At 40.2% G+C, this 14,679-nt stretch overlaps 1 protein-coding gene across 11 annotated transcripts in view; it reads left to right on the top strand.

Moving 5' to 3' along the window:
* taf1 (TAF1 RNA polymerase II, TATA box binding protein (TBP)-associated factor) overlaps positions 1 to 14,679 on the top strand; it is a 67,440-nt gene that overhangs the window by 39,532 nt on the left and 13,229 nt on the right. For 6 of the 11 annotated variants that reach the window (XM_034178668.1, XM_034178662.1, XM_034178667.1 and 3 more), the window contains exons 24-32: positions 4,422 to 4,654; positions 4,784 to 4,991; positions 6,881 to 7,052; positions 7,229 to 7,440; positions 7,582 to 7,690; positions 7,801 to 7,899; positions 7,997 to 8,174; positions 13,533 to 13,600; positions 13,689 to 13,811. In XM_034178668.1, coding sequence (XP_034034559.1) covers positions 4,422 to 4,654; positions 4,784 to 4,991; positions 6,881 to 7,052; positions 7,229 to 7,440; positions 7,582 to 7,690; positions 7,801 to 7,899; positions 7,997 to 8,174; positions 13,533 to 13,600; positions 13,689 to 13,811 — 1,402 coding nt within the window. The remainder of the gene's footprint in view (positions 1 to 4,421; positions 4,655 to 4,783; positions 4,992 to 6,880; positions 7,053 to 7,228; positions 7,441 to 7,581; positions 7,691 to 7,800; positions 7,900 to 7,996; positions 8,175 to 13,532; positions 13,601 to 13,688; positions 13,812 to 14,679) is intronic. The other 5 variants (XM_034178670.1, XM_034178669.1, XM_034178664.1 and 2 more) reach the window with 1 other exon arrangement.

The following is a 14,679-nucleotide window of genomic DNA, read 5'->3' as shown; positions in this document are numbered from 1 at the left end:
CTTAAAAAGCCATCACTTGACCCAACTATCTTAGCTAATTATAGGCCAATCTCCAACCTTCCTTTTCTCTCAAAAATTCTTGAAAGGGTAGTTGTAAAACAGCTAACTGATCATTTGCAGAGGAATGGTCTATTTGAAGAGTTTCAGTCAGGTTTTAGAATTCATCATAGTACAGAAACAGCATTAGTGAAGGTTACAAATGATCTTCTTATGGCCTCGGACAGTGGACTCATCTCTGTACTTGTTCTGTTAGACCTCAGTGCTGCTTTTGATACTGTTGACCATAAAATTTTATTACAGAGATTAGAGCATGCCATAGGTATTAAAGGCACTGCGCTGCGGTGGTTTGAATCATATTTGTCTAATAGATTACAATTTGTTCATGTAAATGGGGAATCTTCTTCACAGACTAAAGTTAATTATGGAGTTCCACAAGGTTCTGTGCTAGGACCAATTTTATTCACTTTATACATGCTTCCCTTAGGCAGTATTATTAGACGGTATTGCTTAAATTTTCATTGTTACGCAGATGATACCCAGCTTTATCTATCCATGAAGCCAGAGGACACACACCAATTAGCTAAACTGCAGGATTGTCTTACAGACATAAAGACATGGATGACCTCTAATTTCCTGCTTTTAAACTCAGATAAAACTGAAGTTATTGTACTTGGCCCCACAAATCTTAGAAACATGGTGTCTAACCAGATCCTTACTCTGGATGGCATTACCCTGACCTCTAGTAATACTGTGAGAAATCTTGGAGTCATTTTCGATCAGGATATGTCATTCAAAGCGCATATTAAACAAATATGTAGGACTGCTTTTTTGCATTTACGCAATATCTCTAAAATCAGAAAGGTCTTGTCTCAGAGTGATGCTGAAAAACTAATTCATGCATTTATTTCCTCTAGGCTGGACTATTGTAATTCATTATTATCAGGTTGTCCTAAAAGTTCCCTAAAAAGCCTTCAGTTAATTCAAAATGCTGCAGCTAGAGTACTAACGGGGACTAGAAGGAGAGAGCATATCTCACCCATATTGGCCTCTCTTCATTGGCTTCCTGTTAATTCTAGAATAGAATTTAAAATTCTTCTTCTTACTTATAAGGTTTTGAATAATCAGGTCCCATCTTATCTTAGGGACCTCGTAGTACCATATCACCCCAATAGAGCGCTTCGCTCTCAGACTGCAGGCTTACTTGTAGTTCCTAGGGTTTGTAAGAGTAGAATGGGAGGCAGAGCCTTCAGCTTTCAGGCTCCTCTCCTGTGGAACCAGCTCCCAATTCAGACCAGGGAGACAGACACCCTCTCTACTTTTAAGATTAGGCTTAAAACTTTCCTTTTTGCTAAAGCTTATAGTTAGGGCTGGATCAGGTGACCCTGAACCATCCCTTAGTTATGCTGCTATAGACGTAGACTGCTGGGGGGTTCCCATGATGCACTGTTTCTTTCTCTTTTTGCTCTGTATGCACCACTCTGCATTTAATCATTAGTGATTGATCTCTGCTCCCCTCCACAGCATGTCTTTTTCCTGGTTCTCTCCCTCAGCCCCAACCAGTCCTAGCAGAAGACTGCCCCTCCCTGAGCCTGGTTCTGCTGGAGGTTTCTTCCTGTTAAAAGGGAGTTTTTCCTTCCCACTGTAGCCAAGTGCTTGCTCACAGGGGGTCCTTTGACCGTTGGGGTTTTACATAATTATTGTATGGCCTTGCCTTACAATATAAAGTGCCTTGGGGCAACTGTTTGTTGTGATTTGGCGCTATATAAAAAATTGATTGATTGATTGATTGATACAGAAGCACGGTAAACTCTTCTGTTTTTTGTATGATATTTAATGTTCAAACTGATAGACTTTTTTGTTTTTGTGCAAATATCTCCTCATTTTGAAATGGATGGCTGCAACACGTTTCAAAAAAGCTGGGACAGGGGCAACAGTGTTCAAGGAACACCTGTTTGGAACATTCCACAGGTGAACAGGTTAATTGCAGGTGAGTGTCATGATTGGTTATAAAAGGAGCATCCCCAAAAGGCTCAGCTGTTCACAAGAGTGCAGTGGTACCAAACGTATGGAACCAAATTTTCACTCTAAATGGAACCAAGCCACACTCTAAATGCAATGCAACACAAATGGGATGAATTAATATATGTCATGTGACATACAAAGCACCAATCAAATGACAAGGACCTACTCAGCCGTTATATAAATGCCACCCAAAGCCTGGCTGTTAAGACATTTGTCGTAAAGCGGGACTGGTTGGTTGCTGCGGTGACGCATTGTGGCTCCTGCGAGACGCTTAAGCTAAACGTAGCATGTGGACGTCACAAATGTTTAGAGCTCTCAAGTTTTTAAAAGAACAGTTTTGCACCATGTCTGTGTCACGGTGCACCGTCAGACAGAGAAAAGATGGCAAGAAAGATGGTTTGAAAAAGTCTGATAAGGACAAGAATTTGTGGAATTGTTGCTGGCAACACACCTGAAAGAACGTGAAAAACAAGCTGTGCCCTCATTAAACACGATAAGAATTTTTCTTTCTGGAAAATAAATGTGCTGTTCAAACAGGATTTTAGACAAGATTATGTGACTTTTCTTTCATTAATCTAGGCTTTCTTTCACTGGAAAAAAGATTGTGGCTTTGAATAATGGATTTATATGAATTTGCACAAGAATGTAAATGATTTTTTAATAATGTAGACTTTTTTCATGGGAAAAAGACACTAGATTTACAGGAATTTACACAAGAATATGTGGCTTTTTACAATAAGGTACCACCCCAATTCCAATGAAGTTGGGACATTGTGTAAAATGTAAATAAAAACAGAATACAATGATTTGCAAATCCTCTTCAATCTATATTCAATTGAATGCACCACAAAGACAAAATATTTAATATTCAAACTGATAAACTTTATTGTTTTTGTGCAAATATTTGCTTATTTTGAAATGGATTCCTGCAACACGTTTCAAAAAAGCTGGGACAGTGGTATGTTTACCACTGTGTTACATCACCTTTCTTTCTAACAACACTCAAGTGTTTGGAAATTGAGGACACTAATTGTGAGTGTCATCATGATTGGGTATAAAAGGAGCATCCCCAAAAGGCTCAGCTGCTCACAAGAGTGCAATGGCACCATCAATGCTGAAAGCTACATCCAGGTTTTTGACGCAACACATGCTGCCATCCAAGCAATGTCAGCAAGACAATGCCAAGCCAAATTCTGCATGTGTTGCAACAGCGTGGCTTCATAGTAAAAGAGTGCAGGTACTAGACTGGCCTATCTGCAGTCCAGACCTGTGGCCCAATGAAAATGTGTGGTGCATTATGAAATGCAAAATATGACAACGGAGACCCAGGACTGTTGAACAACTGAATTCGTACATCAAGCAAGAATGGGAAAGAATTCCATCTACAAAGCCTCAACAATTAGTGTCCTCAGTTCCCAAACTCTTATTGAGTGTTGTTAGAAGGAAAGGTGATGTAACACAGTGGTAAACATACCACTGTCCCAGGTTTTTTGAAACATGTTGCATTTATCCATTTCAAAATGAGCGAATACTTGCACAAAAAAATAAAGTTTATCAGTTTGAACATTAAATATCTTGTCTTTGTGGTGTATTCAATTGAATATAGGTTGAAGAGGATTTGCAAATCATTGTATTCTGTTTTTATTTACATTTTACACAACGTCCCAACTTCATTGGAATTGGGGTTATAAGTGAGTCATAAGTCGAAATACGTCCATTGATGATGTCAATTGATTGGCTGAACTGAAAGCTGCAGTCCTCATGCGACCAGTTCACACTGTTTCAAATATTACAACCATTCACACACTGAGTATAAAGTCTTACCTGTTAGTTTCAGTCAGATTCATCATCACAGCCTGATGAAAACTTATCCACAACTTATCCCCCCCAATCCACCTTGGTCGGGCTCTACTGCATGCGTGCTCAAGTCGCATAGCGAAACTTACACTTTTGCTGCCATTGTGTGTGTTCATGTTTGTGTTTTACAGCTTAACCGCTGTACAGCAGTCACAAAATCACATTTTGTTTGTCTAATTAAAAGTTTTCTTTTAGAGGAGACTATCACATTCTCTGAACGCTGCGCTGTCTGTCTTGTCACACTCATCCTGACTGAAGCGTTCTCCCTGCTGCAGGCAGAAAAAAAAGTCCAGCCAAACTCCTGTGATGACGCTAAGCTGTGCACAGTGCTTTGCAGTGACAAAACTGTAAACAGAACCGGCGGACCATTCATTCTGCCTCCCCGTTAAGCAGTATATATGCAAAATCTGCTTATCTGTTTTTATATGCATTATGGGTTTTTTGTTTGTTTGTTTGTTTGTTTGTTTGTTTTTTGTATAGATGGACATTGTTGAATTAAACAATATGCTTGTAATGCTGTAATGCTGATTTTACACTTTTAGGGTGTTGGAGTCAACAGAAGTGCTGTCCACAGACACAGACAGTAGCTCAGCAGAAGATAGTGACTTTGAGGAGATGGGAAAGAATATTGAGAACATGCTCCAGAACAAGAAGACCAGCTCACAGCTTTCCCACGAGAGAGAGGAGCAGGAGCGGCAGGAGCTGCGAAGAATGATATTGGGTGATGAAAGTGACCGGGATGCCAAAGGACGAAAAGAGCGACGCAAAGGCTTATGTGAGTCTGTCTGAAAGATCTTTCGAGAATGTCCTTACAGTAGTGGCACCATGGCAGTTTGTGTGTATGACTTGGAAAAAAAAATCGCTGCATGTGCAATTGAAATTTTTACCTCCCTTTGCTTTATAGCAAGTGCTTTGTCCACGGGCTCCCACAAGGATGACGACACATCATCTGTTACCAGCCTAAACTCAGCGGCCACAGGCCGGCGACTCAAAATTTACCGTACGTTCAGAGATGAAGATGGAAAAGAGTATGTCCGCTGTGAGACAGTACGGAAAGCTGCAGTTATTGATGCCTACACCAGGATCAGAAGCACCAAGGACGATGACTTCATGTAAGTCTGTTGAAATCGTGAAATTGAAGAAACTTGCATATGAATCAATCCATGTGATATCACCAGAGGTGACTTTACAGACCACCTCAGATTTGATTCATACTCTAAATCAGGGGTGGCCAAGTTCAGTCCTCGAGAGCCACATTCCTGACACTCTTAGTTGTCTCCCTGCTCCAACACATCTGAATCCAATGAAAGGCTCATTAAAAGTCTGCTAATGAGTCTTTCATTGGATTCAGATGTGTTGGAGCAGGGAGACAACTAAGAGTGTCAGGAATGTGGCTCTCAAGGACCGAACTTGGCCACCCCTGCTCTAAATAAATAATGTCATTAGTACCGATAAACAGTACGCAACATGTCAAGTTATTGATGCTTCAAATGGGGGGGGATTTAAGGTAGATGCATGAAACTTTTATGAAATGTTATATAACATGTCTTATTTACTGCAAGTGAAGGTCCAACAATGCATATTTACCAGTTTATGGTTTGTTGAATTGTGTAAAAAAAAAAAAAATGTTATGGCCATCTGTATCTCCACATTTAAACATGTCAGATCCTTCAAATTCTAGTGTTATCTTACTGAAGTACTATTTTGATATTTGTATCAAAGGAATTATACGTAGTGAGTTATGCAACATTAAAAAATGAAAAAATACATTTGTATGTTCCCATATTTCACATGCATATTACTTATACATCACATGAGCTACCAGGCATCTTGTACCTAACAACAGTTCCTAAAAATTTTATGCTTTTAGCTCAAATGGTTCCAAAGTTATGGCTTATGTTTTTTTCTCTAGCACTCATGTTTTTTTTCTTCTCTTCAGTAAAGCCCGAATCACTCTCCTCCCCCATTCAACGCTCAATGTCTCTAAAACTATCAACAAGACAGTGTTGAAATTTTGGTCACTTTATTTTGATTATTGACATTAAATTTTGAAAGTATGAAATAAGTCTGTGATGGTCGGTCAGAGACATTTTCTAAAATATGGTGATTTAAGGCTGATTTACCATTTACATCTTAATGTTGAATTGATATAAAATGTGTATTATGCAAAGAGGAGATTAATTTTACTCACCAAAGAGCCATATTTACTGATGTTAGGTAAGTACCTTATTTTAAAAATCACACCTGTCAAAAAAAATTACCCTTGAAGAGCAAAAATGTGTATATATAAGTTGCTCTGGAATGTAAATTGCACCAGAGTATGTCTCATTTTTCTGTATCTGGAACACACTTTTAACTTGGTAGTTCCTCAGGGGTTACTTTTAAATTCCCCCCAAAAATCAAGATAGACAGATAAGTGTGCGATTGACAGTATATTGGATGTTATTTCATGCCATATGAACAACAGGAAATATCAGCTGGACAGGGATGCAGAAGTGAACTCTTCCCCCCCCCCCCACGAAGGTGCGGCAACATACGGACTTTTATATTGGAAAAATAATGAAGATGCACAAATTAACGTGATGGACAATGTATTTGATGTTATTTGATGCAGTTGGAACAACAGAAAATGTCAGATGGACATGGATTGCTGACTCACAGCATTAGAAACACTACACAAAAAACACAAGTCCATTTGATTCATTTTTTTAATCACCTCTTTAATTTAGGATTAATGTGCATTTTTTTGTGTTGTACTTTTATTATTGAAGTTTCTTTTGTGCATTGATTTCTGGGAAAGCCCTATATAAATAGTTGTTACTACTATTATTAATGACTTTGTGATTTTTTTCTTTTTTTTTTTTTTCTTTCTGTAACTAAGCCACCGACCTACCAAACTAGCGAAACAAAACAAAACTGCAAATTATACTCTGGGAAATACTGTACATGTCATCAGCCTGTGTGAACTGTGGAGAATTACAATTTATCTTTGTGGTTACAGACGAAAGTTTGCCCTCTTTGATGAGCAGCATAGAGAGGAAATGAGGAAGGAGCGGCGGCGTATTCAGGAGCAGCTGAGGAGACTGAAGCGAAATCAGGAAAAGGACAAGATCAAGGGGCCCCCAGAGAAGAAAGCCAAGAAGGCCAAAGAGAGGCCAGACCTCAAGGTAAAAGTAAGCTTGCTGTTTCAGTACTTTTTTTGTTTGTTTCTCTGTAGGCAGCTAAATGCAAGCTTGGAACCAGATTTCTTTTGTTTTGCTCTTTAATAGCGTTATCCTTCCTTCATTATGATCATATTTCCATGTGCTGATGAGTTGTCATGTTCCTCAATGTGTGCGGTCTTCCCCAGCTGAAGTGTGGCGCATGTGGTGAAATTGGCCACATGAGGACCAACAAGTTCTGCCCACTGTACTATCAGACCAACGCCCCTCCTTCTAACCCAGTCGCTATGACAGAGGAACAAGAGGAGGAGCTGGAGAAGACCGTCATCCACAACGACAATGAGGAGCTCATCAAAGTGGAGGGCATCAAGATTGTGTTGGGCAAGCAGCTTATTGAAAGGTATGTAATAGTTCCAGATCTTCCTCCCTTCAATCTGGAATAGATCCTCTGCCCGGTGACGAAAATGCATTTGTAGTGCCAGTTTACCTCAAATTTGTGTCCATGGTGTTCTATTTGAAAATAATTGTTTTGATTTCACAGTGCTGATGAAGTGCGCAGAAAATCTTTAGTGCTTAAGTTCCCCAAACAGCAGCTACCACCAAAGAAGAAAAGACGTGTAGGCAGTGCTGTGCACTGTGACTACCTTAATGTAAGCAGTGATTTTACAACTTGTTGTAACACATAAATACATTTTTTTTTTTGTTTTTTTTTTTGTTTTTTTTTTTAAGAAAGTCTTTCTCCATATTTTTGTTTTCACAGAAGCCACACAAGTCCATCCACCGCAGACGGACTGACCCCATGGTGACCTTGTCTTCTGTCCTGGAGAGCATTATTAATGATATGCGGGATCATCCAAATGTAAGAGCGGTCACTCTTTAATCCACACTATTAACACTTCAGTGTTACCTCAGAGATCCTTAAACTCACCTTAAATCCCTTTGAACATGCCACGTAGACATACCCATTCCACACGCCAGTCAATGCCAAGGTTGTGAAAGACTACTACAAGATCATCACTCGTCCCATGGACCTGCAGACGCTGAGAGAGAATGTACGGAAGCGTATGTACCCATCAAGGGAGGAGTTCCGTGAAGCAGTGGAGCTTATTGTCAAAAACAGCGCTACCTACAACGGTAAGGCTTTGACTTTTTGGACCTAAGACTGACTGGGTTTTCTCTGGTTTAGAATCTGAAATGTCTCATTTGAATGAAACATGTGAATCTGATTAAAATGCCAGTTACAAGCAGTGACAGGGATGATGCAGTCCTTTAGTAATCTGTTAGATGGGAAAATATCAGCAACTATTACAGGGCTGGGAAAACTCCGCGGATCTGCGAAATTCTATGGATTTCATCATGGGGGGGGGGGGGTGTTAGTGTTGTACTCTGTAATTGTGATCATTGAGTTTTTAAAATATCTATCGCAAAGAGTTCTTTTTTTACGACATCGTGCAAGTTTTATAAGTCCGCGGACACTGATCTGTGTGTTACAGATACAAATCAGTTTCCTCGGATCCGCGGAACTTTGTGGAGGATAATATACAAATAATGAATGTTTATGAGTTCAGTGGTATGACTATTTCATGAGGTGAAAGCTGGAACATACCATTCAATGGGGCGAAGCCAAGTTGCAAATTAAATATTCGTTTCATTGAAAGAATGTAAAAACATTCATTATTTGTTTTATATAACAGCTAAAATAGTCCTTGTCATTTGACATTTTATTAATTTATAAAAAATGGAAAAGGGACATACATTTTGGCATTCCACTGCTGCTAAAGTCCAAATTGTGACATGTAGTACAGTGATGCAGTGCACTGACTTCAGACTTCCATAAAAAAAGACTTGGTGTAGTTCCTCAGTCCAACCAAAAGTCACATCAGCTTTTCATGTGAACAGGTCTTCAGGCATCCTGACGGCTTACAGTGGTGTGTGTGTGTGGGTGGGTGTGTGTGTGTGTGTGTACACGCGCACATGTGTTGCAAGAATTAGCAATATCAGTTAGCTCAATCAAATCATTGTGTCGTTGTCTCCCGCGCGCGTAAACACACACGCAACCAGCTTGACAATTTGCGCATGTGTACTACCAAAAAAAGACTGTGTACATCCTCAGTGCAGCGAAAATAAATCACATCAGAAATGAGTCCAGCTTTTCATTATTTCTTCCTGCTAACAGTCTCCAGACAGCACAGTGGATTTGTTTTGTGTGTGTGTTACAAGAATTACCAGCATCAGTTAGCTCAATCAAATCTTGTCTCGGTAATCGTTGTCCCCCACGCGCGTGTGTGCAACCTGGTCAGCGCTTGTGTGTGTGTTTACTACCAAAAAAAGACTGTGTACATCCTCAGTGCAACGGAAAAAAAAATCACATCAGAAATGAGTCCAGCTTTTCATTATTTCTTCCTGTTAACTGCCTCCAGACAGCACAGTGGATTTGTTTTTTGTGTGTGTGTGTGTTACAAGAATTAGCAGCGTCAGTTAGCTCAGTCAAATCATGTCTCGGTAGTCGTTGTCCCCCAAGCGCACACACATGCAGCCTGGTCGGGGCTTGTGCGTGTACTACCAAAAAACGACTGTGTACATCCTCAGTGCAGCGAAAAAAAATCACATCAGAAATGAGTCCAGCTTTTCATTCCAGCTTCCTGCCAACAGCCTCCAGACAGCGCAGTGGATTTGTTTTTGTGTGCGTGCATGTGTGGGCGTGCGTGCACAAGCACATGTGGGCTCGCGTACATGCACGTGCATGAGCACGCGTGCACGAGGACGTGTGTGCAGAGTGCAGTGGTACCAAACATATGGAAACAAATTTTCACTCTAAATGGAACCAAGCCGCACTCTAAATGCAATGCAACACAAATGGGATGAATTAATAGATAAAGATAGATAGATATATAAATACTTTATTCATCCCCTGTAAGGGGAAATTCATCTGTCCGAGAGCATACATACGTACACAATTCATCCATACAATAAAATACCAATAAATAAGACAAATATAAAAACGCATGGAAGTAAAACTACATTAACAAGAAGCGTTCAACAATCTCATGGCGGCCGGGACAAATGATCTTCTATACCTCTCAGTCCTGCATCTCATGGCTTTTCTGAGCAACCACAGTGTCGTGTAGAGGATGAGATTTGTTGTTAATAGCAGAATTCATAATACACCTCAACCTACACTTTACCAGTTCACCCACAGAGGCCACCTCCCTCCACATCACTGACACGCACTTCCTAACAAATTTGTCCAGTCTGTTACTGTCCCTAACAGACAGCAGCAGCAGGGTCAAACCTGCAGTAAAACTGATTGAACTCCTCGGCTATGGCGGTGTCCCCATGTGGCCCACTCTCCTTCGCTTCCGGTCTCCACTGACTTCCAGTCAGTGGACTGGAAACAGTCCCTCAGAACTTTGCTGGTCTCTGGGGTCCACCTCCTGAGAGATCTGGTGGTTACAGGCAGTCTCATTACACGGGTTGTGTAGGATGAAACGAGATGGACTAAATTGTGGTCTGACTTGCCCAGAGGGGGCAGGGCCACAACATTGTATGCATCCTTCACATTGATGTAACAGAGATCCAGCGCTTTATTGTGCCTTGTGGTGCAATTGATATACTGAATGAAACCTCCTATGTGTGGGCCCAAGTCCACATGATTGAAATATCCAGAGATAACAATCAGCGCTTCAGAGTGTTAACACTGGATCCCTGCCACCGCGTCGTGAATGACGTCACACGCTACGGAGGGGTCAGAGCACGGCGGAATGTAAACAATAATGGCGACGATGTGAGAAAATTCTCTCGGCACATAATAAGGTCCTAAACTCACCACTAGCATCTCCACCTGCCAGGAACAGATCTTCTCCTTCATGGTTATGTGTCTGGGATGGCACCACTTATAATTTACAAGCAGCACCAGTCCACCTCCTTTCATTTTTCCCACACTTCTTTGCCTCTCTGTCCGCCCGCACCAGAGTGAAGCCGGCATATTGACAGCTGAGTCGGGAATAATGTCCGTAAGCCACGTCTCAGTCAAAAAGAACAGGCTACACTCACAGTACGTCCTGTCTGTCTTCAACAGTGCCTCCAGCTCCATACATTTGTTGAAAAATGAGTTGACATTCCGCATGATGTTCGATGGCAGGAAAGGTTTAAATCTCCACCGCCTAGCCTTCAGCTTAGCCCCGGTTCGGCAGCCACGGAACGGTTTTCTCAGCTCACGAGGGATCAGATGAGTGATTCCTCTCGGTTTACTCCGTAAAAGAAGGAGCTCCTCACGTTTGTATGTTATAACGCACATCTTGTTTCAAACACTACAAATACAACATTCATCCAGTGCTAACACGGAGCTACACGGGCCTGCAGCCTCTACAGCTGGCGCATCTAATCGAGGACCAAACTTGGCCACCCCTGGTAATCCATGTCATGTGACATACAAAGCACCATTAAAATGACAAGGATCCACTCAGCCGTTATATAAATGCCACTCAAAGCCTGGCTGTTACGACATTTGTCGTAAAGCGGGACTGGTTGGTTGCTGCGGTGACGCTGTGTGGCTCCTGCGAGACGCTTAAGATAAACGTAGCATGTGGACATCACAAACGTTTAGAGCTCTCAAGTTTTTAAAAGAACAATTTTGCACCATGTCTGTGTCATGGTGCACCGTCAGACAGAGAAAAGATGGCAAGAAAGATGGTTTGAAAAAGTCTGATAAGGACAAGAATTTGTGGAATTGTTGCTGGCAACACACCTGAAAGAACGTGAAAAACAAGCTGTGCCCTCATTAAACACGGTAAGAATTTTTCTTTCTGGAAAATAAATGTGCTGTTCAAACAGGATTTTAGACAAGATTATGTGACTTTTCTTTCATTAATCTAGGCTTTCTTTCATTGGAAAAAAGATTGTGGCTTTGAATAATGGATTTATATGAATTTGCACAAGAATGTAAATGATTTTTTAATAATGTAGACTTTTTTCATGGGAAAAAGACACTAGATTTACAGGAATTTACACAAGAATATGTGGCTTTTTACAATAAGGTACCACCCCAATTCCAATGAAGTTGGGACATTGTGTAAAATGTAAATAAAAACAGAATACAATGACTTGCAAATCCTCTTCGACCTATGTTCAATTGAATACCCAAAGACAAGATATTTAATGTTCAAACTGATAAACTTTATTGTTTTTGTGCAGTATTTGCCTCACTTGAAATGGATGCCTGCAACACGTTTCAAAAAAGCTGGGACAGTAGTATGTTTACCACTGTGTTACATCACCTTCTAACAACACTCAATAAGTGTTTGGGAACTGAGGACACTAGTTGTTGAAGCTTTGTAGGTGGAATTCTTTCTCATTCTTGCATGATGTACGACTTCAGTTGTTCAACAGTCCGGGGTCTCCGTTGTTGTATTTTGCACTTCATAATGTGCCACACATTTTCAAGTGTCTTTTTCCCATGAAAAAAGTCTACATTAATTGCAAATCATTGTACTCTGTTTTTATTTACATTTTACACAACGCCCCAACTTCATTGGAATTGGGATTGTATGTTATTAATATTTTTACCATGATTTTCAAAATATTCTACAAGCTTTAGCTGTGGTTTTTGAAATGCTTTAACAGTCTTTGAGTCTTCATAAATTTCGTGTAGTTTAACTGTTCTGAGTTGATGCATAATTTGGTTTATAATTAAAAGGAAAATCTTTCCAGGTACTACTTCCATGTCATATTCTGTTATTTCATCATTATCATTGAGATTTCAAATGAAAGGTCGAATATAGGATCATTTAAATGTGCACTAATTTTGAGATTTTTTTTTTCTTCCAGGAGATGCTGAAAATGTACCATTAGATAAAAAATTAATTTGGTTTCTGGGGCCTCATGGAGCCCGAGACCCCAGCTCCTGGGGGGCTATGTCCCCAAGATCCCCTGCAAATTTTCCTCAGACTTCACAATTTTCATTTCACAGCCCTGCTATTAACTCTGTAAGCACTCAGCCAGACCGCCCTCAAAAGCTTCAACTTTCTGTGAATGCTAATCACATGTGCAGTGGCACACGATCAGCAAGGTACAAACAACCATGGTAGCTGATAAAGTCCTAATAGGTTTTTCTTAAAAAGGACAAGGAAACAGACTTCACTATTACAGTACATTTTAATAGAGTTAAAAATTGACTAAAGAGCACAGAACAAGATGGTTTGAACATCGTAAATAGAACAGTTAGGATCACGTTGACTACAATTCGTGGGTTCATTGTGCTGTTGAATTTATTTGAGGCAATAGCAGCTTCTTTCAACTCATGACAAAATAGCCAATCCAATGGTATTGTGCAGTACATACAAATGTGTGTATCTGTGTGATCATTTTTATCATGTAAAGGATACATGCAGGTTCACTGATTGAAGTAATTCCATTCTGATTCGAACCTTCCTGTAAACATAGTTACTGTATTACGATGATTCACTTTTTTGTTGTTGTTTTTTGTACTACCAGGAGCAAAGCATCCAATAACACAGGTTGCACAGTCGATGCTGGATTTATGCGATGCAAAACTGAAAGAGGTGAGTGACACTATCACATCCCCACACATCTTCTTGTCCTTTTATTTTATAAATTAACCCTGAAATCTCTGCATGTGTGTGGCTGCAGAAGGAGGACAGATTGGTCAGGCTGGAGAAAGCCATCAACCCCTTGCTGGATGATGATGATCAGGTGGCCTTCTCCTTCATCCTAGACAACATTGTCACTCAGAAAATGATGGTGGTTCCTGATGTAAGTCATTACCTCTTACAGTTTGCCATGTAAATGGGGAATCTTCTTCACAGACTAAAGTTAATTATGGAGTTCCACAAGGTTCTGTGCTAGGACCAATTTTATTCACTTTATACATGCTTCCCTTAGGCAGTATTATTAGACGGTATTGCTTAAATTTTCATTGTTACGCAGATGATACCCAGCTTTATCTATCCATGAAGCCAGAGGACACACACTAATTAGCTAACTGCAGGATTGTCTTACAGACATAAAGACATGGATGACCTCTAATTTCCTGTTTTTAAACTCAGATAAAACTGAAGTTATTGTACTTGGCCCCACAAATCTTAGAAACATGGTGTCTAACCAGATCCTTACTCTGGATGGCATTACCCTGACCTCTAGTAATACTGTGAGAAATCTTGGAGTCATTTTTGATCAGGATATGTCATTCAAAGCGCATATTAAACAAATATGTAGGACTGCTTTTTTGCATTTACGCAATATCTCTAAAATCAGAAAGGTCTTGTCTCAGAGTGATGCTGAAAAACTAATTCATGCATTTATTTCCTCTAGGCTGGACTATTGTAATTCATTATTATCAGGTTGTCCTAAATGTTCCCTAAAAGCCTTCAGTTAATTCAAAATGCTGCAGCTAGAGTACTAACGGGGACTAGAAGGAGAGAGCATATCTCACCCATATTGGCCTCTCTTCATTGGCTTCCTGTTAATTCTAGAATAGAATTTAAATTCTTCTTCTTACTTATAAGGTTTTGAATAATCAGGTCCCATCTTATCTTAGGGACCTCGTAGTACCATATCACCCCAATAGAGCGCTTCGCTCTCAGACTGCAGGCTTACTTGTAGTTCCTAGGGTTTGTAAGAG

This window comes from Thalassophryne amazonica, chromosome 9 (genome assembly GCF_902500255.1).
Source record: "Thalassophryne amazonica chromosome 9, fThaAma1.1, whole genome shotgun sequence".
NCBI classification, from domain to species: domain Eukaryota; kingdom Metazoa; phylum Chordata; class Actinopteri; order Batrachoidiformes; family Batrachoididae; genus Thalassophryne; species Thalassophryne amazonica.
Note: the sequence above shows the minus strand (reverse complement) of the source record. Positions and strands in the feature narration are given on the sequence as shown.